At 42.3% G+C, this 25,675-nt stretch overlaps 1 protein-coding gene across 1 annotated transcript in view; it reads left to right on the top strand.

The window, feature by feature from the left end:
* Positions 1-25,675, top strand: part of LOC117471082 (tyrosine-protein kinase receptor UFO) — a 38,706-nt gene that overhangs the window by 5,731 nt on the left and 7,300 nt on the right. Inside the window, exons 3-13 of the mRNA XM_034115878.1 lie at positions 3,077-3,177; positions 3,633-3,815; positions 8,192-8,272; positions 8,383-8,498; positions 10,997-11,192; positions 16,292-16,431; positions 16,533-16,677; positions 17,116-17,133; positions 21,383-21,512; positions 21,783-21,874; positions 25,456-25,551. Of these exons, the coding sequence (XP_033971769.1) occupies positions 3,077-3,177; positions 3,633-3,815; positions 8,192-8,272; positions 8,383-8,498; positions 10,997-11,192; positions 16,292-16,431; positions 16,533-16,677; positions 17,116-17,133; positions 21,383-21,512; positions 21,783-21,874; positions 25,456-25,551 (1,298 nt within the window). The remainder of the gene's footprint in view (positions 1-3,076; positions 3,178-3,632; positions 3,816-8,191; positions 8,273-8,382; positions 8,499-10,996; positions 11,193-16,291; positions 16,432-16,532; positions 16,678-17,115; positions 17,134-21,382; positions 21,513-21,782; positions 21,875-25,455; positions 25,552-25,675) is intronic.

Here is a 25,675-nt window from a genome sequence, read left to right as displayed (position 1 = left end):
CCCATTTTTCCCAGAGGGCTTCACCTTTGTCTCTTTCTAGTCTTAGGCTGAAAGTCATGTGTTCCATACTGTGAATGTTTTTAATGATGGCTACCCATTGAGCGATGGTGGGAGGTTCCTGACAGAGCCATCGCCTTGTTATGGCCTTTTTACTTGCTGCCATTAAGATTTAAAAAAGATATTGGTCAATTGTTGGTAGCTCAGAGTCCATATTCCCCAAGTAAAAGGAAAGACGGGTGAAGTTTATATCATAACATAGAACTTCTCTGATGATACTATGGACACCTTCCCAGAAGGGTTTAAGAACCTGGCAGCCCCAGAATATGTGTGTATGCCCCGCCTCACAGTGGCCACATCCTCTCTAGCATGTGGGTTGTGATCCAGTCTGTCTGGACTTTTGCTTTGGAGTTGTACAAAATCTAACACAGTTTCTCCAAGAAAAGTCCCTCCACAGTGTGAGGCTGCTGTAGTGATTTGTGTTTTGATTATATTTGTCCATTCCTCAGGGGCAAGGACAATTCCCAGTTCCCTTTCCCACTTTACCTTTATGTCATTTGTTGAGTGGCCTCTCAGTTCAACTATGCATTTGTATAGCTCACCTACGATCTTTCTGGATAATTTTGCATTATAAGCCCTAATAAACATTTGAGTGATGCCCGATACATTACCTGGCATGTATCCTTTGATGTTCTTATCAAAATAGTGTCGAATTTGGAGGTATCTATAGAGAAACCCTGCTGGGCAAGGCCATATCTTTCTGACATCGTTTTAAAATTAATAAATTCTTGATTATCAACCAACACACAAAGTGCTGTAATTCCTTGCCTCATCCATTGAATGAACCTCGTGTCATTAACAGCTGGTTTGAAATTTGGGTCGTGAGTCGGCCACATTAAGATTTGTATTTCTTTTTTAATATTGAGTTGTTTCACTAGGCCGGACCAGATCTCCATAGAAAACCGAACCCACCGACTCAGGATTTCATATTGTTTAGCAGCTAGTGGGCATCCTAGCAAACTCTGTAAGGGCCTGTCTAGCATCGACAGCTCCATGTGTTTCCATTTTGCTAAATATTCTTTATTACACCAGAGCATCAGTGGCCTTATCTGTCCTGCTAGATAATAATCTTTAAGGTTGGGTAAGCCCATCCCTCCGCTTTGCTTTGGCAGCTGTAGAGTTTTGTATCTCACCCGAGGGGGTTTGCCGTTCCATATGAATCGTGATATCACATTCTCTAAATGTAGTATCCGGAATATGAATGGGTAATGACATAACAAGTAAAGAAGTCTGGGTAATATATTTGTTTTTACTGACATAATTCTGTTTCCAAGATCCAGGGGCAAAGAGGCCCATCTATCTAGATCGTCTTTTATCTGTGAATCTATAGGTTCATAGTTATCAGAGTACATCAGAGACATGTCTTTTGTTCATTTTACACCTAAGTATTTAATGGATTTGGAGTCCCAATTATACTTGTATTTATTTTTTAGATCCAACGTCGGGATAAAGTTGAACACTAGAGCTTGAGTTTTATCAACGTTAAGAGAATAACCTGACAAACATATCCATTAACCTTGGGAGTCCTGAATCCGGGTTCTTTAGACTGACCAGGACAACGTCCGCATAAAGACATATTTGGTACTCTGTATCTCCCATTATGACGCCTTCCAGGTCTGTATCTTGCCTTATTGCCTGGGCAAGCGGTTCGATAAATAGATTAAAGAGCCCTGGACTGGCTGGGCAGCCCTGGCGAGAGCCATGCTGCAGGTGAATGGTTCTAGACAGACTTCCGTTTACCTTGATTCTAGCCATAGGGGATGTATATCATGTTTTAATGCTCATAATGAACTTCTCATAAAATCCAAATGTTTCCATAACTTTATAGAGAAAACCCCACCCCACTGAATCAAAGGCCTTTTCTGCACCCATACTGAGGAGGATGGCACTGAGTTTTTCTGTTTGTATATAGTCAATGGTATGGAGAGTCCTCCTTATATTATCCTGGGTCTGCCTACATTGAATAAATCCACACTGGTCCTCATCAATCAATAGGGGCATCACTTCCTCCATTCTTTTAGTTAAAATAGCTGCATATATTTTATAATCCTGATTTAGTACACTAATGGGTCTATATGACCCACATTCTTTCAAGTCCTTACCCTCTTTAGGAATGACTGAAATGGTGGCCTCCCTCCAGGAAGGAGGGAGCACTCCCTCATTCAGAGTGTAATTAAAGCTTTTATGAAGTATTGGTATTAAATGCTCTCTTAGTGATTTATACCACTCTCCTGGAAATCCATCTGGACCTGGAGATGTACATGATGTTATTTATTTTATCAATTTGTCATTGTGCATTTTCCCCAGGGAGGGCAGGTCCAACCAGCTCAGAAACTCTTCAACCTTATATTCATCAAATGGTGTGGACTGAGTGTACAGGGCCTGATAAAATGTCTCAAATGCTTTTTGTATCCCCTCCAATTCACATGTAATCTTTTTAGTTTCACGCTCGATACCCAGGTCGTTCAGGCCGGTACTCTCGCTCAGTACAGTTTTGATAAGATTCTCCACAAAAAGAACCATTGAGGTCCGTTCCGCTCCTTCCTTGATACCATAGATCCGAATGTTATTGCGACGCGAGTGTCCTTCAAGTTAGGTGAGTTTTGATTTGAGTTGGAGCTGGGTCTCCTGCAGCTGGGTTATAACCTCGTTTGCTTCCAAATCATACGTTTCCACCTCTCCGTTGCGCCGCTCGGCTTCTTCGAGTCGCTGCGAAGTAGCTTCAATTTTCCTCGTAGCTTCCTCCATCTTCTGGTTAATGTCTGTGTCCTTCTTGTTGCTTCTTAAGGCCATTCCAAGGTTATTTTCTCCCCCCCTGACATTATTATGTGTTGATGAACACTTTCAAAGTAAATCTCCTAAATTATAGGGGGGTATTTGGTAGTCCAGTCGGGAGCTAATTTGTTATGCTGCCATCCTCACGATCGCGCCACCGGAAGTCCTATCACCCAGTATTAACAGTTTTCTTTGTCATTACTTGACGTTTCTAAACCTATCATGTCTTTATTGCACACAACAGTATTCAGAAAGTCCAGCTTCAAGACATGGGGGCATATCGATGTGCTGTTCGGTCAGAAAGCCACCAGACCATGTCCGAGGAGGGGAGCATCCAGCTGGAGGGTGAGTTCATCTCCAGCTCTCTGATGTACAAAAAGAGAGCAACAAAAAAATAACAAGTGCTACAATTGTATTAATAAAAATACCCTGATTAAGCTAATGGGGGCGGCAGTAGCTCAGTCAGTAGTGTCTTGAGTTACCAATTGGTTTTTGGTTGTTCACTGGTTCAATCCCTTAAACGGACCAAAAAATGGTGGACTGCCAAAATGAGACGTGCCATTTGATACCTGAGTCCTGTTAAGGTGTCATTGAGCAAGACACCAAACCACCTTCTGCTCCAGGGTGCAGAACAATGGCTTCTTTGACACCTCCATTATTGCATGCAGTTGTGTGTACGTTTGGCCTAGTGTGTAAAAGTCCCGTCTGCATGTGTGTATTTCAACTGTAAATGTATAAGAACAGAGTTAAACTCAATTTCCCCTTGTTGGATTAATAAAGTATTTCCTCTTCTCTCTTAGGTCTTCCTCACTTCTCGGTGGAGCCCCAGCACACGTCCATGGTGGCCAACGTGTCCCTCAGCCTGAGCTGCGTGGCCCACGGCCCCCCAGACCCCGTCAGGGTCATCTGGCTGCAGGACGGCGCTCCTCTCAACTCCCTGAAGGACCCGGTGGCCCTGTCCCCCTCCACCCTCAACATCACAGGTACCAGCTTTCACTCTCTGTCACCACATGAACACAGCTTAATCACAGCCATTATAATGTGTAGCCTCAATCCCAATAGGGGCCATCTCACTTTGCCACTCTGGGCAGTGATCAGTGGAACAGTCTCAACGGAACGTGTTTAGTTGACGTGTTCCGTAAACTAAATTGAAAATAAAATAAAAGTATAATACCAACAGTCCAAAACACAAGGATGGTAGTTTTGATAAGTAGATACATAAAATAAAAGTGTAACATTTAATTCGGTTTTAACGACTGACCATTTCTGCACAAATCAATTAATCGGTGGTCATTAAAGTACTATATAGGTAAAGGTTCTTGTCGCTGTCAGTAGCCTGTGGCCTCGATTAGTATTTTTTAAATGACTGAAAACAAGGTCATTAAAAAAATCATTTGTTTTCATTTAATGTATCTACACTGTACTGGTTAAAAAGACACAGTAACTATATTATATCCTTTTTCTGAATCTCTTCTCCGTGGCTTGAACAAAACCACAAAAACCCTCCCCGGAGAGAGTGGGCTGGCTGGCACGGTGCCAGTGGATCCATTGAAGATGTGCCTTGTGGTTTTGTGGTTGATGGGTAAAAGTAGCAGGCACGAGACGCCTATTGGCCGGGGGAGGAGATAAATAGATGGGCAGAGGACATGAAAGAAAGAAGGAGAGAAAGGAAGAGGGTTCTGTTGCTGCTTGAATGCCAACCACAGAGGCCTGCCAGAGAGCTGGCCTCTGCTAAGGGGGGGGGGGGGGGGGAGCAGGCAGCAGTGGTTCTGGTTTGACTCACCAGAGCTGGCTGGCTGGTGCTGAGCTGAGCCCGTTTAACGGTAACCAACACTCACATCTCTGGAATGGACAGCTGCTCTGACACGGGTCCAAACACAAAAAGTCTTTAAAAAGGCCCATAAAGAGAAATGGCACGAAGAGCATCTCACCCATTAATAAATAAACCTCAGATTTGAGGTAGTTGAGTAGAAAGACTCTGCAAAGGTTAAGCAGGAATCCTATATATTATTGTGTAGCCAATACAAACATCCCTGGTGATGTTCTGCCAAGCCTAGAGGATCCGAATGAACTAACACATCCCAAAGCAACAGTCCTCGGTCCGTCCTGGGACTTGAACCAGGGACTCTCCAGTTCCCAAGTCCCTGTAGACTGTCCCCAAAGCAGCATTCTTGAATTCTTGCTTGAATTGAATCCAGGTGGCGACTGATTTAGAGCGTCACACACATTTCTAACTAAAACATTTGTATTGATTCAAAATTGAATAAATGATAATAATAAAAGGTTCCAGTTGTTCATCCATCAACATGCTGACAAATGTCAGCTTCACAAATCTCAGGCTTTCATACTTTTCTTTTTCTTGTAACCATGGATGTATGAAGAGAACTGGATACAGTGTTGGGGGCGGGCCCGTTCATTCCTATTCAAGCTTCTTTTCGGCGCATGAAGCCAAAATGACCTGACTGTATGTACAAAGAGTGCCAAGATCATCTGCTGATCTGGGCACATAGAGCAATAGCATGCGCACTTGCATTTTCCTCAGGCCCCGCCTCCAAACTGTTTACAGAAGTGTCACGTCCTGTCTCGGATCGGTCAAATGAATGGAGAGGGGCGATGACTCTGCATTTCTTTTTTTATCACCTACTGATTTAAATAAAGGCTATTCAAGAGTTCGCAGTGGGTAGTTGATTAATGAAACACTTTTGACAGACGTCTCTTTCCCAATTCCAATTTGCTTTAGTGCCTGGCTCAATGCCTGTGGGACATAACTAACTATTTGAAAGCAGGAATTTGTGATATTTATTTTTCAGCTATTTGCAACATTTGACAAATGTACACATTATTGTTAAATTGATAAAAACGAATTGATTAGTTAATCCATTATGAAAATAATATTAGCTGCAGCCTCAAATCCAGTTTGTACAAAAAACCATGAAAAACACTGTAGGTCAAATGCCTCACATGTCAGTCAAGGAGAAGAAGCATCAGGACTGACACTTTGCATTACAAGCCCACTTAAAAACATCTAAACCATCTCTTCGACACTATTAGTTTGTTTCGTATTGCCCATGAGCTCAGGACTTCTTCCCGGTGACCGATCATGACATGTTCAGCTGGTCAGGGGAAGTCGCGTTGCGGTCTACTGATGTGAGAGGAAAAAGACAGAAGGCCGAGTTACGCAACTCCGAGATGGCCTGATGTGCAGTTCATTCTCCCACACGGCCAGTGGTCATCCCTCACCCCTCCCTCCCTGCTCTTCCTCTCTCCCAATCCCCCGCTTCACCCAGGATCGTACCCCCTGTTCTTTTTCCGGCCAACACAATGGAGGCATGGTGCGGTCAGCACAGAGCGACACACAGACACTCTGTGCAGGGCCTCAGAGTGTCTGACTGACGGGTGTTAGATAACAGCGGTAAAACTTGACTGTCACATGTTGCAGTGTGTGTGTGTGTGTGTGTGTGTGTGTGTGTGTGTGTGTGTGTGTGTGTGTGTGTGTGTGTGTGTGTGTGTGTGTGTGTGTGTGTGTGTGTGTGTGTGTGTGTGTGTGTGTGTGTGTGTGTGTGTGTGTGTGTGTGTGTGTGTGTGTGTGTGTTTGTAAGCCTGTGTTGTGGAATGATTCGAGTGTGTGAGCATACTGTGAGTCATTCTCTGTTGAAAGTCAGTGTGTGTCAATGTGTTGTGTTTAAAGGGCCCCGGCCTATTGGAGGCAGGGACTCAGCCTCTTACACCTGGACCTCAGCACGAGCTCTCGCTTTGTTCTCTGGACTACACTGTAAAAAATGTCAAGCTGCAGGCATAGGAACTACACACATGCGGCCCGAGGGAAGAGATTCTTAAGCTTATAGAGTTTTGATAAGGTTCCACATTGTAATTGAGCATGTGTGTAACACTGTCATTAGAACAATCACACAGAAAGGAATTTGAAGGTTGTCGCAGTGAAAGACTACTTGGCTCGTTGAAAGATTTATGACGTCAGATTAAATAAAAACTATGTTTCAACAGTAATTATCAGTAAGAAATAATGGCATGTCTATTCAAACAACAGTAACATGGAATCCCATAAAACCTTTACTTTTTAATCAAATGTATTCCAGTTTTATCCTAGACATCTTAACCTCCAAATTATAAAACCAGTACTCACTGTGCTACTGCATACATCTATATATTATTTTCAAGAAAATGCACATCATTATCAACACAACAGAGCTGGATTGTCAAAAGTCTTAAAACAGGGAAAAGTTGTATTGGTTTAGGGCTTTGCATTATTATGTGTCTTTAGATTAAAAAAGACTGATGAAATATCAATACATTCATTTTTTACAATACATGTTTGCGTCCAACCCTAAGAATGATACAAGCCGTAAATTAAGCACTATTTTGAGGGACTTGAGTATTTACATTTTTTTGCTGCTTTGTACTTCTACCCCACTGCATTTACGAGGGGAAAAGTGTACTTTTACTCTTTAGTTTCCTTGCGGATGTGGATTAATAATATGAAATATACTAATCAAGTCTTAAATCAGACTTTAGTTCCACCTGGAGTAAATCCACAAGCTACCCTGCAGTATACAAAGTCATTCAAACTAGCTGCACCTTTACCAGCTTTGATAACACTTTCATGATCAATCATTATAAAACATATCATATATATTATTCTGAAATGGACCAATCTGCACAATGACTACTTTTACTCTTGGTAATTTAAGTATACTTTTGATGCTTATACTTTTGTACTTTTACTGGACTAACATTTTGAAGGCAGGACTTGTACTTGTATCAGAGTATTCCTACACTTTGGTACTTCTACTTTTACTTAAGTACAAGATCTGAGTACTTCTTCCACCTCTGGATACATATGAGACTGTCAGAGGCACTGTTATCAAAGTGAAAGCTGTACAATTATGTGTGATAAGAGACACTGTTACAAATATGAACACGAATAAAATGTGTTACATAGAGACTTTACAGGACACATTTGTCTTAAAGAAACACAACTCTAGAAATGCTAAAACTGATATGTCTCGTGAAGGCCAATTTCTTAAAAATGTACTTTCACATCAACAAATGTATCTTCGCTTTTGCTGTAACTACTGTATGTAAATGTCGAATACAGTTATTGTGATTCTGAAACACATGCTAACCCCAGAACCAATCACAATACTGTTGACAGAGAGATCCCGTTACCTCCTGGAAACTATTACCCTCACATTATTCGCACTTTGGTTTCAACTTTCACACTGTTTCTTCTCACATTAGCATTAGGTGCGACTCAGCATGCTGAGCAAGGATTCCTGGTTTAAACCCCCCCCCACCCCTAAATGTTCCCGCCTCACATGCTTTGTTTCATTTCTTCTTCCAGGTTTGAACAGGACCAGCACTTTTTCCTGTGAGGCCCACAACCGCAAAGGCGTGGCCACCTCTGGATCTGGAACCATCACGGGTAGGTGTCACTGTGGAAGCACCAGTTAGACACACTTTTCCTTTTCTATCTTTTTAATTGTATTATTCCTTATCGTTTAATCTTTATTCATGATGTCTTTTTTTTTGTAGTTCTCCCATCAAAGCCTCAGAATCTGCAAACGTTGGAGATCACTCCGACCAGTCTACATATATCATGGCAGCCCGGTTTTGGAGGCGACTACCCAATAATCCGCTGCTCTATTCAGGTGAGACAGCGTGAGATAAACATGAGAAGACCACAACTCACTGAGAAAACGAGTCACTGCTGATTGTTTGACCCACATGTCAAACAAACACACCACTCTCCCGCTATTTACAGGACCAGAGTTCTACTTTTGAGGCCTAATTTTAAAGCAAAGAGAGATTTATTTTCCTTTTCTTCTCCTCCACCCCTCCCTGCTTTATTCATGTACTAGTGGGTCAGGTTTCACTCTGGGAAAGTGGCCTCCTGGACTAATCTTGTGTAGCACCACTCCCTCTGCCACTATCCTGCTCTGTGGCCATTACAGCTCAGAGCTGAGAGCAGGAAAATGTTTCTCCTGGAGAAGGGAGCGGAGCAGCACCACCCCTAAACGTCTGGTTCTAATAAAGCTGCCCCTCATACCTCTTGCTGTTCTTGCCCCCCTCCCTTTTTCCCCCTCAAAACCCCCTCCTCAGCCTCACAGGGGAACAAGGCGAGGGGCCGGCTCCAGCAGAATGGGGCAACAATCTGAATTTAACGGTCCATTGTGTGGCGAAAGAAACATGACAAAATGTACGGAGTAGAGAGCTGAAAGATGTTACTTTGCTGCACAAAGGAAGCATAAAGCAGACAGAAAGAAAGGCAGACAAACTAAGAAAGGCAGAGGGAAACAAAGACAGAAGACGACAGGAACGAAAGTCACTTATTGAAAACAGGAACATCCAGACAGCAGGTACTGTGGGTTTGAGACATGCTGAGGGAATGCAGGCTGGAGTGTGACTCAGAGCTGCACAATTAGATGAATACACTTGTTTACGGGCTGGACTGGGATTCATCCAGACAGGAATCACTCGCTCCTTCTCTCTCACACACATTCATACAGTCCTCATTCATACACCTTAATATTACTTGGGATCACACCACCTAACTCACGCCATGGAGAAAAAGCACCACCCACTACTCGTGAACTCTCAATAGTCATGTTGTTTTTAAAGGTCCCGTATTATAAACAGTTACATTTCTCCATTTTTCTTTATTACAAAGCAGATATAGATGCTATATAAATACTGTTAAAAATATCAAAGGCTCAATCTGCAGCCCACATTCCGAAATAAAATAATATTAATGCTTCAAAAGTTTCACTAGTGGTGCAGTGATGAAGTCTTTGTGTAGGATGTCCCGAAAGTTAGAATCCTAAGGACTCCCTCGAAAAAAAGCAATGGGATTTTCCCATCAGAATTTGGAATATTGCAGAAATAAGATCTTTGGAAAACACACATGTATGATACTTACACATTTTGTCCACATATGCATTGTAGTTGCAGTCACGACCAGTGTGCAGATGCAGAACAGACGGAAACACTGACCAATGAGAGCAGACTGGACTTTTTTCAGGGAATAGTTCTTAAAGAGACAGGTGCTAAAACAGTTTCACACGGACAGTAGGCCTATAGGAAAAATAATCAGTTTTTTCTTTTAATGAAATCTAAATAGTAACCCAAAAAACATGTAGAAACATGAAAGTGAGTACAACAGCACCTGCGCTATACACACACATGATCTGTTGGTATGGCTGCTCATTTGTATTTAGGTTTTGGGCTCTGACTGTAAAGCCCACCCTGTGAAGAGCAGCCAGCAGCCTGCAGGAGCTGCTTGATAATGAACACCAGAATAATGGTCCCGACTGGCGACTTTCATGTGGTTTTCAGATTGCTGCAATGCATGCGCTATGTTCCTCTTTAAACGTGTTTACCACAGAGACTTTGCAGAGACAGCAGGTTTCTGCCTGGGACTTTTGGATGGCGGGTTCTGCTTCCCGTGCACCTTACTGAGCCTGGGTCACGTTCAAACAACAATAAAGAGGTTTTTAAGACATTTCGGCCATTAGCATTTCATTGCCGTCTCAAAGCAGCACCATCATGCTCCTTCATTCTGGAGCGTCTCTCTCCCGAGAAAGACAACCAAATGTTTTTGATTTGGAAAACAGGAAGTTTCTCTTATCTTATCATAGATGCAACATTAACTATTTTCCATAAAAGTGGTTCCTGCAGACCAACTGTGATTGGTAATTTGTAGATTATAAAAAATATTGATAATATCCTATTAAGGTAGTATTGATTGTATCGATTAAGACCACACTTACATTTTAAATTCTGTTGCTTTGCACATTCAAACATATGAAGTAAATGGTTGTCTACCTGTCTCTCCTATGCACTTGTATTTCTATAGTTTAAGTGTTTTATCTGGCTCTGACTAGTAATAATAGACATCTTGAAAGTGATTTATTGAGTTATTCTAATAGATGCCATTGCCAAATGCATTGGTTTCAGATCCGTTTGCACTAGAAGAACAAGGTCCTCTTCCTGTTTGTGCCATGAAGCAATACAGACGGGGAGATTTTAGCCTTTGCAGACTATTTAAATGCAGGAAAAGGAAAACCCTAAAAAGCATAATAGCCTTTAAATATAAACATATCAATATGGAGAAAAATCATAACACAAGTTTGTCATTTGAATGTTTCAGGCCAAACACTCGGGAGAACCCTTCACAGGAGGCCCAGATAAGATGATCCACAACCAGAACGTGAACATCCCCCCAGCCTCGCACCTGATCGGGGGCCTGGAGCCCCACAGCCTGTACGCAGTGAGGGTGGCCTGCCACAGCAGCCAGGGCCCCTCCGCCTGGACCCCCTGGGTGGAGCTGCGCACCAAAGAAGGAGGTGAGTCCTCAGAGGATGTTTGTTTTCATCCTGCATGTGTGAGTGCGGGGTCAGCTCCTCTGAAGTGAGTCAAGGCTGTGTTATCTGGCTACTGACAGCCCCCCCCCCCCCCCCCCCCCCCCCCCCCTGCACAACTGCAGGAATGGTTGAGCCTCATTTAAGAGTCATTTCGTCTGTACAAAGGATTAATTTATGGAAGTATGAAACTAATTTCTGCTTTCATGTTCAGATACATACAGTAGTTGGAATGTACTGTTATGAAGAGGATACACATTTTGACTAATACTTAAATATTCAAGATTCCTAGTCCGTTATTATTTATTTGTTATTGTTTCTAGAAGCCCCAGGTCAGTAGTTAGTTGTTGTGAGTGTCTGCCATTTTAACCTTTGACCCTAGCTGTGTTCTTATCTGATCTCCTATGTGTGATTGTTTTATATCTTGGGTTAAATAACAGCTGTCAATGCTCCAACAAGTCCCCAAAAGGGGCCTCTAGGGTGCAAAAGTAAATGCAAAAGGTTATTCCACACTTAATTATAGACAGTAAAAGGCCTAAAAGGATACTCTTAACTATCACACTTGATTCTTCTTCTCCGCTATGAGCTTTATTTCGTGGTGTAGTGAATACACTTCTGCTTTTCAGCTTGATTCTATATGATAACAAGAATCGAGTTACAGTGCACGCTTAGTCATAATACTGCTTCCCGTGCCCCTTCCACTTAAGTCTGTGTTTATGAAGAATACCAGACCTAAGTCACTGTACCTCTGCAATCTTTCAAATGTAAACTCTTGAGGTAGAAGGCTGCCTGGTATTGGAGAGACAGAGTAGGTGGGGAGGGAGGGAGGGAGGGAGGGACGTTAAATTCTCCTGAAAGGCTTCAGTTAGGATCGCAGCACTCCGTTCAAACTGTACAGGCTGCTGTGTTTGACTTTAAACTGAGGTGGGATTTTCCATGCCAGCTCATGCCGTCTCTATCCCTGACGAGCAGGAATGGAAACAGCAGAGGAGAGATCTGCCACAGGAGGGATGATCGGGGCTTTCCATGATTGAAGCTGCTCAGAATCTGAAAACACTTCAACATGGCATTTCTCATGAAATAGGGAAATGGAGAAGTACTTGTAATAAAAGAGAAGGAGAAAAAGTGGTTTTGAGATAAGCTTGCTACAGTCGGGATTTTCAAGTTTCACTACTCCATTCAGCAGAGTTGAAGCAAACTTGGCTTTGTTTCTGTGGAAAAGATCCTCTGTTTTGCAAAATGATGTAATGTCCCTTTGGACAGCATTGTCTCATTTGTGCTGCGGCACTTGTTCTAATGAGTCAGGGGATGAACAGAACAACTGAAGATTTGGCTGCTGGTCAAGGATAGTTCAGGAGGCACTGACGGTCAAAGGGAGTGAGGTTAAAGAAGGGAGGCTCACAGCTCAGAAATATTTTCCACTTCTATCTCTTTGTTTTCAATGTGCACTATGAGAAAAACTCCCACAAGGCTCTATTGTTGGGACTGAAGTGTTTTTCCATTTGTTTTTCATTTGGAAATCACACATATAGTATGTTCCTCACTATCTCTTTTCATATGTCTTCTTGGCACAAACATTTGCTACTCCCATGCCTCCTGCTTAACCCTTTAATGGGCTTTCACATATAAATATTTTGGAAGTTAATTTCTTGCTTTTATTCTACATTTTACCCATTTTACAGATTAATACACCCCTATTACACCGTTATTATCCCCCGTAGTACTCCATCATTATTCCCATGTTACATTATTATTTCAACCATATAACACCCATATTACACCCATTTGACACCCATATTACACCCATTTGACACCCATATTACACCCATTTGACACCCATATTACACCATACTTACACTGTTATTACATGAGCTTATCAATATTTTTTTTAATGAATTGTTTTTTATTTTCTACATAACACCCTTATTACACACTATTACACCTTTATTGCACCCGCATTACACCCATTTTATTCCTCTTTACTCCCATGTTACACTATTATTTTGAACAGTATTGCACCTTATTATACTAATTTTACCCCCATGTTACATTTTTCTCACACCCATATTACACTGGTATTAGACCCATATTACAGCCATATTACACTGTTATTAGACCCATGTTACACCCATATTACAGCCATATTACACTGTTATTAGACCCATATTACAGCCATATTACACTGTTATTAGACCCATATTACAGCCATATTACACCCATGTTACACCCATTTGACATGTGGATACAGCCTGTCAAATGACTGTATCCCACAGGACACAGAAACCATTTAAGGGTTAATTCTTGAGTCTTCTCTTCATTACAGACTCTTCTGCTGCATGCTTTTTTTGTTCTCATTTCCATCCTTCATTCCCTCTTTGTTCTCATTTTGTCGCAGTAGTCTCTTTGAACCTCAAATCCTACAAACTGCACCGCAGAGTTTATTCCCAACATCAAACAAAACCTTGTTTTCTAAATCCAATCTTCCAACTTCACCCCATCATCGCTCATTTCCCCCTTTCTTTTGACCTCAGATGACCTGTGATTTCCCTTCTGAGAGCACACAGCTATGCACTGTGGGAAACACACAATAAGGAGTCGATGGTGGGAGAAGGCAGGGGATGGATGAGGAGCAGGGAAACGAGGGAAGAGGGCGCTTTGAGAAAACACAGATTTTGCTGTTTTCCCAAAGCCCGATATTTCCCCCAGAGAACAGAAAGGGGGGTGGGGGGTTGGTGGGAGAGGAAGCGAGACGACCCATATCACCCCCTAATCCTAAAGCTGCAACGAGATGATGTTTTACATATCCATTCTGTAAACGCATTATCCCTGCACACAGTGGTGGAAAAAGTATTCAGATTATTTACTTGAGTAAAAGTATATACCAAACTGTAGAAATACTACATTTCAAGTGAAAGTACTGCATCGTCAAAATCTGAATTGATAAAATACCTAGTAAATACATCTGCCAAATAAATGTAATGGAGTAAAAAGTACAATATTTGCTTCTAAATGTAATTCAGTAGAAGTATAAAGTAGTATAAAATAAAAATACTCCAGCAAAGAAAAGGGAAATCAAATGTGAACTTAAGTACAGATCTTGAGTTAATGTACTTAGTAACTTCCCACCACTGCTTGCACATCCAAATAAAACAATCTAACATCTTCTTCAGAGCATCTTTGCAAAACAAAATAGGCGAGGCACTTGACAAAGTGTTCTTTTGACACACTTCTATAATCCGAAAAGGCACTCCTTAATCCCTCCACACATCTGTTTGTACCCCTAAAGTGACGCTACATTGAATCCAGAGTTACCGGACAACCAAACTCACCATTCTAATAGGAGTGAGTCATGGAGACGTGGCACAACACACACAAGTCATATGTAATCCTATTTAATACCACTGCCAGTAAAAAAAAGGCTCCATTTGCTGAAGACAGACAACAGTGTGTTTCACCACGAATGAATCAAAGTGGATGTCCATAAATGTTGTGACATTTCTTGATGACACGAAGATTCGTGTTCGGAGTGATCAGGGAAACATGTTTCCTGTGTAGTGCTGACATAGTTTTTTATTTATGGAGAACAGATCTCCGGGGTATGAGTCAATATTTGGCTTCAGGGTGACCCTTTTCCATTCACGTGTTGACCCCCCCGGAGAACTGAGAGGACGAGATGGAGACCCAGGAGCAGTCCTGAGTCCGAATGCTTCCAAGCATGGTTATCCGACACTGCTTCTACATTTGCAGCACTAAACAGGATGTGAAACAGTAGTCTGCCATGGATGCAGATGTTAACCTTTTCTGCTGAGAAACTAATTGTGACTCCAAAGTGTTTCTCAGCCTCTTGCCAAGCCGAGCCTGGGAAACAAATGTTAATCTGTAGTTTCTGCATTTTAGACAAACAGCACATGTACTTTTTCCTTTTGAAACTACGCAAACCTTTCAACTGGAACTTTTTTCCCCCTCCTCCACAAATCTCTACGTCAAGGCTTACTTCTCTTAAACTCATAGCTCCGTGACAAAAAAAGAGACATTTACAGCAGAGGGGGCAGCGAGGGAGAAGAACACTTGGAAAGAAGGAGATCGAGTAATGTTGGATTGAAGACAGGGAGAGGAAAGGCAACAAAGGGATTGAGAAGGAGAAGGCAGAGAAAGGGGCGGGGGGGCACAGATGACGGATCATAGGTGGAGACGATCTTCTGGAACGAACTTGACTTGTTTTCGTTGCCGCTGGCAGGCAGAGCAGGGACCGCATGTGGAAACAATCATCCGCCAAACGCTTCCTGATAACATCATCCATATAGGCTGGGCCATGTTCTCCAAACTCACACTTACTTGGTGTGTGTGTGTGTGTGGGTGTGTATGTGTGTGTGGGTGTGTATGTGTGTGTGGGTGTGTGTGTCCAGTTAGTTTGTGTGACTTTTTAAGCCTGCAGAGTAAGTGAGAAGCAAAGACAAAGAGAGCCCTAACTCAGACGGCTACAAAGGAAATGAGCACTGTCGTCTCCTTGTGAAAAGGTTCTTGGATTCTTGTGTCTTACACAGCATCAATCTCAGACACACACACGTGCACAAACACACACACAAATTCCTCACACTTTTTCTAGCATTTTATTCAGCAAGGTTTTCTCTCCACTGGGGATTTCTGTTGCCAGCAGCCCTTTTCTTTCACTCTCTGCTCCAGGAAGCCAGAAAAGAAAAGGGCAGGCGAGAGAATGAGGCAGAAACAGGGATGGACAGCCTGGAGGAGGGGGGCAGGGGCCCCGGCAAGTGTCCGTTTGAGGTCCTCCAACCGTGGCTTTTGAACTAGCTAATCGCCCCACTCTGCGGTGCCCTCAGCAAGCCTTTTGTGTCCTTATAAAGCTGAATTCCTCACATTCCCTGACATCTTCCCCTTCCAGCTGTTGTAGTTCTCCACACCCTGGAGGCTGCAGGCTGTCAAAACAACACACGCCTGAAAACCCCCCCCGACACACTGGCCCCTGGCCACCAACCCCACAGTCACACCCTGCTTAGCCAATCTGACAAACAACTCAAAAGCGGTATAAAAGTTTGAAAATTGAAACTCGTTTTCTTTTGTTTCAGTGCCAGATCACCCGCCCGTTAACGTTAGCGCTGTGCTGAACGGGACAGACGTGCTGCTGACATGGGAGGGGCCCCCAGGAAAGCTGAATGGAGAACTGCAGGGCTACATGGTGGAGTACAGCACCCCCAACGCTCAGCAGGTGAGGCACCATGCAAACATTTTGACATTGTTCATCCTATAAATGATCCAGAAGATGTTAAATCTGCTTGATTCTGACTGCCTCTTTTCTTCTGTTGACAGTTTGTTGTGGACACTGGATTGGACACCGAGCTGTCAATCAATCTGTCTGTCCCCCTGTCCAATGTGACCTTTCGAGTGTGTGCCTATACAGGGGTGGGGCAAGGACCCTGGACCCCCACACAGACCCTGACCCTTATTACTCCTGGTGAGTGCCAAAAAGAGTGAAAACGTACTTAAAACATAAAAAAAAACCTAGATCTGCCTATTTGTTGTGACCGTATTTGTTGAGCAGTAGTTTAAATGCTTTTTTTAAATACAGAAATGAGTTCTCTTCAAGAAACTTATAAGCAAATATCTGTCAAACAACCAAATGAAAAGTGGTGCTTTGGCATGATTCTTTCAACTAATCAATTAGTAATTATAAAATAAATAATGAGTTAACTTATGTTATATTTTTAAATGCTGCATCATTTCGTACATATTCTTTATAAGGTATAATATTTTATTACAGTTACAAGAAGACGTCAGATTTGTTTCGTATACATCCTGCAATGATAAACACATTTTTAAGATCTGACCAAAGAAAATGTGTTACTTTTGTGTTAATATTGACACGAGCTACGCTTTCTCTTTTTTCTCACAGAAATGGAGGAATTCAGAGGTGAGTAATGACCGACTTTACACATGAACAAACCTACCATTAGCTCTGATGTGACCCCTCAGAGTGACACGTAGTGACACGCTGACAGTGGAAGTGAGATCATGGTGTTTTTGAACACCATTCGACTTCTCTTTCTTATTCTCTGTCAGTGGGTTCCTCCATGAGCCTGCAAGTTTCTTCCTGTGTGTCTCAGAGATAAAAAAGGGAAGGAAGAGAAAAAGGAGAAGAGAAGATCTCAGAGTGAGACGGGAAAGGGGAAGAGAGAGGGGATGGAGGGGTGAATGGGGAGACGCATCATAAATATTTATAACAAGCGAGAACAGTGTAGCATCTCTGTTTGCTTAGTCCAATAGAGCCAGACAGACAATTCAAACAACAAGAATGGCAGATAAAAAGAGGCAAGGAAAGTGGAGGGAGGGGGAGTGTGAATGAGAGGGGGAGTTGGGGTGGAGGTTGTGGAAGAATAGCAGTAACTAAGCAGGGAAGCTGGGAATACATTCAATGTGAGGGATGGGACTGCAAGAAACACTAGATATTTTGAGAATAAGGAAAAAATTAAACATGCTGTATTTTTAGAGGAGAAATGTTTAGATTTAGCTCAACAAATATGCAGGGAGGGACTGAGGTCACTTATGGCGCATTTCCACTGCAGCGCGTAGCACGGTTTAAGCGTGCCGTGCCAAACCCGGCCCGTTTTTTTGTTGCGTTTCCACTAGGGTAGTTCCGGAAAACATGAATAAAACTACACATCTTCAGATGTTATACATACATAAGTGTCCTACACTAATAATACAAAGTAATTATGGCATTGTATGCTGTGTGACCTTATTTGTAACATCTTCAGACCTTTCCAACTCCTCAACAGTTGCCTGTCTTTGACTGTTGCAGGTGTAGGTTCAAATATAAAGAAAATATATGTGTGGATAACAAAATACATCCGTGATGAACTAAGCTGCAAACTTATACTGGAAAGTATAATTTATTGTGTTAACACTCACTGTAAACTTGACAGTTTTTTAACCCGCACCGCCTAGTGGTTAAAGCACGTTATTGCATTTTTTTGTTGAATATGTTATATTTACATACAAAATAGGGGGAAAGTAGAAGATCAATGATAGAAATATAGAATATAAAAAATCAAGAAGATACTGTAAGTGATCTCTACAATAAAACAGTTTAGTGCCGGATGTACAAAGATATTAATAGGAGGATGTGCAAAACAGAAAAACGAATGAACCTTTATTTAAACATTAAAGAATACTTTAGGTTAAGGTCTTCTTTTAAATAAGAAAAAAGCTTTGGGGGTATCTACAGATAAATATTAAGCCTGACAAAGTACTTAACGTCTAATATATTGCTTTCCTGCAATGTTAACTGTGTTGAAGCACTTATTTTAACTGATATTATACACATTAATTATACTCTTATGTAGATAGTATAAGAAATGTGCAGAATTTGACAGTGTAATGGTGGAGGTATACACACATATTGATAGATGTCTTGTAATGCACTGTTGAGGAACCTGTGACCCAAGTTTTTCATTCATTGCATAACTACACCGTAGCTGTGTATGATATGTCAATAAACCTTTGAAAATCTTGAAAGGGATGTGCAAAATAGCTATTATATACAGTTTTTAATTAACGAGTAATGAATATGCTTTATAGGGATCTGCAGATAAATGTTTAGGCTTCTCAAGCACCAACTATCAAATATCTCTCCTGATTGTTGGCACTTGACAATCACCTTTCCCTGAATTTTACTCAGGTGTAACTAAAGTCTGATTTAAGGGTTGTTTATATTTCACATCATTAATCAGAATCTGCAAAGTAACTAAAATAAATGTAGTGGAGTAAAAATACCAGGTTAACCTCTGAATTGTAGTGGAGTAGAATTACAAAGTAACAATGAGCTGTCATGTGGGTATATATTAATGCTGCCCATTATGGACACAAGCAATTTTCACCCATTTATTAATTATATGTTTTAAATTTGATAACACCAATGTGTTTCCTATCCCCTAAACCTCCAGGGATGTACACAGTTTAATACTGGCAACTTCTAATTGTGGGAAAAACGTCTTTTAAAACTACAATTCCCAGTAGAGACGTGCCATAGAACATGTTGCGAAACACAATAGCCAGCATGTGTAGTTCTGGGGGGGGGGGGGCTGGACCCGTTCAAGTCCAGTTTTGGATAGTCTGCCGTGGGTTTCATTCCATTTCAAAGAGCTGTCTGACGCTCGGCGTAACCTTGGCACACTGCCACTCCAACATCCAATCCCAGAGCTTGAAGATTAATCACGGGGTTTTTCAAGCAAAGGGACTGTAGTCCCAAACGATAGCTGAGGATTATGGGTAGTGTAGTGTCTTCGGCCATCCTAAACTCCGAAATGTTTTTGGGATTTCATATCGCATTAACACCATATCCCAACGTGCATTGCGGCTAAAACATCCAATCACCGAGCTTCAACCATAGCTGAGGATCTTGGGTAATCAGTTCAGTGGGTGTGTATCGCAATGATGCTCGAAATGTCCCTTATAGGCCTACGTCTGTTTCCGGGTATTTTATTTTGAAATTCAGTTCCTGACAGACGCCAAAAAGCCCGAGATTATAGAATCAAACAAATAAATAAAAACAAGGATAATTGTGTGTTATTGTTGAGTAACAGTGTGTTATTTAGAAAAGAATAACAAATTAGAAGGAAAAAAAGATTAAAAAAAATACAGATTTCAGTATTCTGAGGCTCTGAGCCCCATTTATTTTCCTCGCGGACGGCAAAAAAAGTCCGACATTATACGATTTAAAATAAAAACAATAAACGTGGCTTGATATTGAGTAAGAAAATGGTTTTATGAACCACACAGCTTCTGGTCTTCCAAGACCCGACCGGACAAAAAGACGTGGTGCAGGCACGAAACACACTACCAATAGAAATACATTGCTTTTAAAATCGTTCTGTGTGACACGAAAAAAAGGGGAAAATCGTGTTGGTGAACACGAATCAATAGATTAAATGTCGTGACTATAACACGAAATGCCGTGAGACTGGGTTGAACGTTGTATATGCTCCGTCCACACTCACAACAACGGCCTATACAGACATAAATAAAGCAGCGACTGTATTCGCCATGACACAGACAGTCTGTGGTTTGTACTTGTTTAACTTTTGTCTAGTTTCTGAACAGATATGAGGAGCTGTGAGCTTGAGTGCTAACAGCTAACGGCTGATGTTTTGGTTTTGTGGTTGATGTCACGGCTCCGCCTACACTGCGTTACTATAGTTACTGCCCCAGATACTAAACTGTAATGGAAACGCAGCATAAAGTGAGCCTGGCCTACCAAGGCCTAACTATACCGTACTAAGCCGTGCGAGGCCCTGCAGTGGAAATGCGCCATTAGTCAAATTGACCAGTAAAAACCTATTTTCCCTCACAATAATGATGCATGTGTATAGAGTGGTGCAGGAATCATTCCTAAAACAGGAATATGAGTCAGCATTTTACCACTTCCGGTTTGGAAAAGCTCTTGGTTAAGCCTTTTCACTCTCACTCTATTGCTGTTTTAAACTCCTGAATTTCCCCACAGGGATTAATAAAGGTCCATTTTATCTTATCTTAAAATAAGATCTGTGGTTAACACTAGTTTAAGAGATTTTCAAGTTTTGTTCTATGAGAAAAGATATGTCAGTAAACACCCCACTGGTGAATGTCTGAAACTTCTACAGCATGTGTCTTAAAAAAAGCTAATGGCTAACTGGTAACTAAAGGAGACATTAGCCGCTGTTAGCTTAGCGGTAGTGACGTGAAGTCATGTGACCGTGATGTGGTTAGTTTATAGCCTAGCCTTAGTTTTTTACTTCTTTCAATTTGTATTTACACTTCAGAAATCATGAAAGTGGTGTTAAAATGTAGAGATTATCTTTACTGTACAAAACACGTAAGAATCATAAACGTGTGTTGGCGACAGATCTTATTTTCTGCGATCTTCCAAAAAATGTCTTACAATGTTGTATGTATGACATCTCTTGTGAAAACATTCTGCCAAGCACATACATGACAATAATGTAATCATGTAGTAACAATAAAAGAAGTTACCTTATAATAAAGCCTCAAGTTAATTAAACAAATCAAACATAATCCCTGCTTTTTGTCACAATAGGGGCTCCATTACTTCTCTTTTCACATTAAAATGAAACACATCACTAAACCCTCTTCTGTCTCTTCCCACACCCCTTCCCCTCCCTCAGGCCCGTCAACTCCCCCGGCTTTTTCCTGGCACTGGTGGTATGTGGTGATGGCCATCGCCGGCGCCGTGTCCATCGCTGTGCTCATGGCTGTTTATGTGGCCAAGCTGCGGCGCAAGGAGACGCGTTTTGGGTGCGTAGGCTGTTGGCGCTCCTCAAGAGTGGAAGGGAGGGACTAGATAGTCGTGCCAAACCAAAAAAACTTCAGTGTTTTTCCAACTCCTTGACCGAGTTGTGCATGCCTTCTGAAAGCATTTGGACGTAGTTGCTGCCATCTGTTTTGCAAAAAACAACAATAACTCTAGCGAGTTATGGAGGCGTGCCATGTTTTCAGCTGTGTTTACGCTTCTGCTGGAGAGGCTTCTCATTGTGTTTTGCCCTGATTTATAATGTGTGTTCACAGAGAGGCGTTTGAACCCATGATGGAGAGCGGAGAGCTGGTGGTCAGGTACCGCGCCCGCCGCACGTACAGCCGCAGGACCACAGAAGCAACATGTGAGTCCTCCTCTTTGCCCCTGCATGTTATTTAGAAAGATTACACTTTGTATTTCCTCCTGCAGCAGTGAGAAGTAAGCCTCTCAGCATGCCCAAACCTGCCTAGTCCCCAAGGATAGATAGCGATACAGAAAAAAAGGTAGCATAGCAGCATCTTCTCTCACGCCCTGGGCTTGGATCCAACAGTTCAGTGGAAAGAACCATTGTAGAGACAAATACACTTCAAGTCATAACACAGAAATCACAGCTTGGGTTTGTTAGTTTGATCAAAGTCAGAAACAGGAACATCCTAAGGTTAATCCATCCTCTACAGCTGTGTTCAGTCAGCTGACAACTACACTGTGGCCCTTGTGCTCTATAATGCCATGTTTTATCTTTTTACAATCGTCAGATCAATTAGATGTGCAGTAAATCCATTCGTGAAGGTGTGCCCAGTAGGATTAGGAATGAATGGTAGAATTGAATTTGACTGCAATTTAGGCGTTTTCTGACAAAGTAGAACAGAGGAAGTGTGAAAGGGAAGGTTAAATCAAGATTACCTCAGATTGTTGGAAAGGGGAGAGAATTACCTGACGTACCTTTGTTAGAAATGTAATTTCAAACGTAAGCAGCCTGTAACAACAGACGAGGAGTTACTTGACTGCTCTGCCTGGAGGTCATTTCACCTTTGGGGAGTTAGGGTGAGCTTCAAGTCCCCCCCAGGTGGAGGGATGACCTCGTACCTGTCTAACACAAAGCAGAGGTTCGGGTGTATCACCAGCCTGCAGTCCCTGTGATTCGTCCTGATTCCACACAGAGATACCTGTAAACAAGCACAAAGACTCTGATTTCACACAGCTCGGTCGCATTCAAGTCGTGACATTGTCCCAGGTGTACGAGCAATATTTGTGAAGAACTCATACACAAGTCTCAGCTTGCCACAGCCACAAAGAGGCCGGGGGATAGGGGAAAAATAACAAAACTATGAGTAAAATGAGACCCGCAAAAAGATGTAGAGATAATGTGCACTGTGAGTGAATGAGAGAAAGCACACCGGGAATAAAGGAAGGGGTCAGATTGGAGGGATTTGGGAGGGATTTACGCCGCTGAGGTTGACCGGTAATTTTGGCCAATACCCTGGGGCTACGGTTATTGCGCGCATCGACTAATGGCTAGTTACACCAGCATGTGTTGGAACATGCCTGCGCACTGAGAACACTGTTGTTGGACGCGTGGCAGATTGATAGTGTAGCAGCAGCTGGAGAGAGATCTCTGATGCATGTCGTTGCCTTGTCATATTCTGGCCCAGATGTGAAAACAGAGCTAACGTCCGTAGCAGAGCGTGCTAGCCACCAAACAGCCAGCTGGTGGAAGAGAGTTAAGAACATTTAAACCAGCTTAAATCCTCTGAGCTCATCTCCCCTAGTGAGAGACTTTCTCATGGCAGATTTGCTCTGTCCAGTGGAATTAGTTTAGTTTGGGATTTTTCTGTCAGGATTGTGTTAACATGTCATTGTTTACGGGACAAAGTACGGGCTGAGTATCTTGCCCAAGAACTCTTTCACATGTTGACTGCCGGGCTGGGATTAGAACCACTGACCCTCGTATTGGTGGACGCCCATTCTCCCCTGAGCCACAGCTGCCCTGTTTGCAATGTAGATTCAAATGTTAATAATTTTAAAAGAAATAAGGGTTTCTGTAAGATATTTCCATTGTGCCTGTTCCCAAGCACGCCTCTCCAACAAGCCTTAACAACTACCGACCCGTGGCACTTACATCGACCATCATGAAGTGCTTCGAGAGGCTGGTCCTGGCTCGGCTTAAATCATGCCTCCCACCCACACTTGACCCCAACCAGTTTGCCTATCGTCAGAACAGGAGTACGGATGACGCCATCTCCACAGCACTACACCCTGCCCTCTACCATCTGGATCAGAGCAACACATACGTACGATTCCTGTTCATTGACTTTAGCTCTGCATTTAACACCATCATTCCTTCCAAACTGATTACCAAGCTCAGTGACCTTGGCATCGACCCCTCCCTCTGCAACTGGATACTGGACTTTCTCACAAACAGACCACAGCATGTTAGAATAGACAAGCTCACATCCTCTAATCTCATCCTTAGCACTGGTCTCCCGCAGGGCTGTGTGTTAAGTCCCCTCCTATATTCCCTCTTCACACATGACTGCAAACCTGTACATGGCTCAAACACCATCGTTAAGTTTGCAGACGACACCACAGTGGTCGGGCTTGTCAGCCACAATGACGAGATGGCATACAGGGAAGAGGTTGAGCATCTGGCAGAGTGGTGCGCTAACAACAACCTGGCTCTCAACACCAAGAAGACGAAAGAGGTCATTGTGGACTTCAGAAGGAACAAAGACGGCACGCACTCCCCAGTCCATCTTAGTGGAGAGGAGGTTGAGTGGGTCACCAGCTTCAAGTTCCTGGGAGTCCACATCCCGGAGGACCTCTCCTGGACCACCAACACCTCAGCCCTAGTCAAGAAGGCTCACAAGCGCATCTTCTTCCTGAGGAAACTGGCAAAACTCCACCTATCCTCCCAGGTGCTAATGAACTTCTACCGTTGCACCATCGAGAGCATCCTCTCCACCTGCATATCAGTATGGTACGGTAACTGCACGGTCAAGGACAAGAAATCACTGCAGAGGGTGGTGAAGATCGCACAACGCATCATCAAGATGCCACTCCCCTCCATAGCCTCAGTCTATGAAAAGCGGTGCCTGCGAAGGGCACGAAACATCATCAGAGACTCTTCCCACCCCAACCATATACTGTTATCCCCCTACGTGGCACCCGCTCTGGGACACGCTACCGCAACCTCCCGGGTAGAACCAACAGGACTACGCACAGCTTCTTCCCTTCAGCAGTCAGACTGCTGACAATGAACCCCACGCTGTCCCATACTGCCTGGTTGTTGTCGTGTGCTGTGCTGAAGCGCAATTATCCTTATACATTACTGTTGTATATACAGTACTGTATTCACTGTATTTATTATTATCTATGTATTTATTCTTATTTATACATTTCCCATCTATTTACCTTTATTTTTGTATCATTTATTTTGTACATACTTCTGATAATTGTTTATATAACTGACTGTTTTGCACTCTGGTTAGACCCTCCTTAATTTCGTTACACTGTGCTTGCATTTTGTAATGACAATAAAGTAATCTAATCTAATATGATAGCTGACATTCACATTTTTGTAACATGACTAACATGTGCATTAAAAGTATGAATAATTTATTACATTAATACAATTAATACACTTTTAAACAATGTTATGTTACCTTAAAATCATTATTTCAAAAATAAAAATAAAAGATCAAAACTGTCAAGATTTAATTTAAAAAGTCTGGTGAGTTTTACAAGTAGACATACAGCTTTTATTTCACTTATATTCCCATTCCCATTGTTATTCAAGCTGGCAGTGTTTATTAACACTTTGTTTTTGGCTTAGTGTCGAGCATAGTGGTTTTATAGTCTGGCTGTTTTTCTCTTCTGTACTGTGTTGTTCATTAAAGTGCTTTGGTCAGCAAACACCATTAACATTCCTTATTTTTTCCTCTTCAGTGAACAGCCTGGGCATCAGCGATGAGCTGAAGCAGAAGTTACAAGACGTGATGGTGGACAGACATAAACTAACCCTGGGAAAGACCCTAGGAGAAGGTACTGCTTTGTTTATTGGCTTTGTTTTTACTATAAAAAATATTAGTCTCATGTCTAGCAGCTTGGGTTTAATATCTACAGTTTAAGGACAGGGACTGCCAGACAAACAGCATGGTGAAAGAGG

The sequence above is a fragment of the Trematomus bernacchii genome, unplaced genomic scaffold (genome assembly GCF_902827165.1).
Source record: "Trematomus bernacchii unplaced genomic scaffold, fTreBer1.1, whole genome shotgun sequence".
Classification (NCBI taxonomy): Eukaryota; Metazoa; Chordata; class Actinopteri; order Perciformes; family Nototheniidae; genus Trematomus; species Trematomus bernacchii.
The sequence above is the reverse complement of the archived record's forward strand: the minus strand, read 5'-3'. Positions and strand labels throughout refer to the sequence as shown.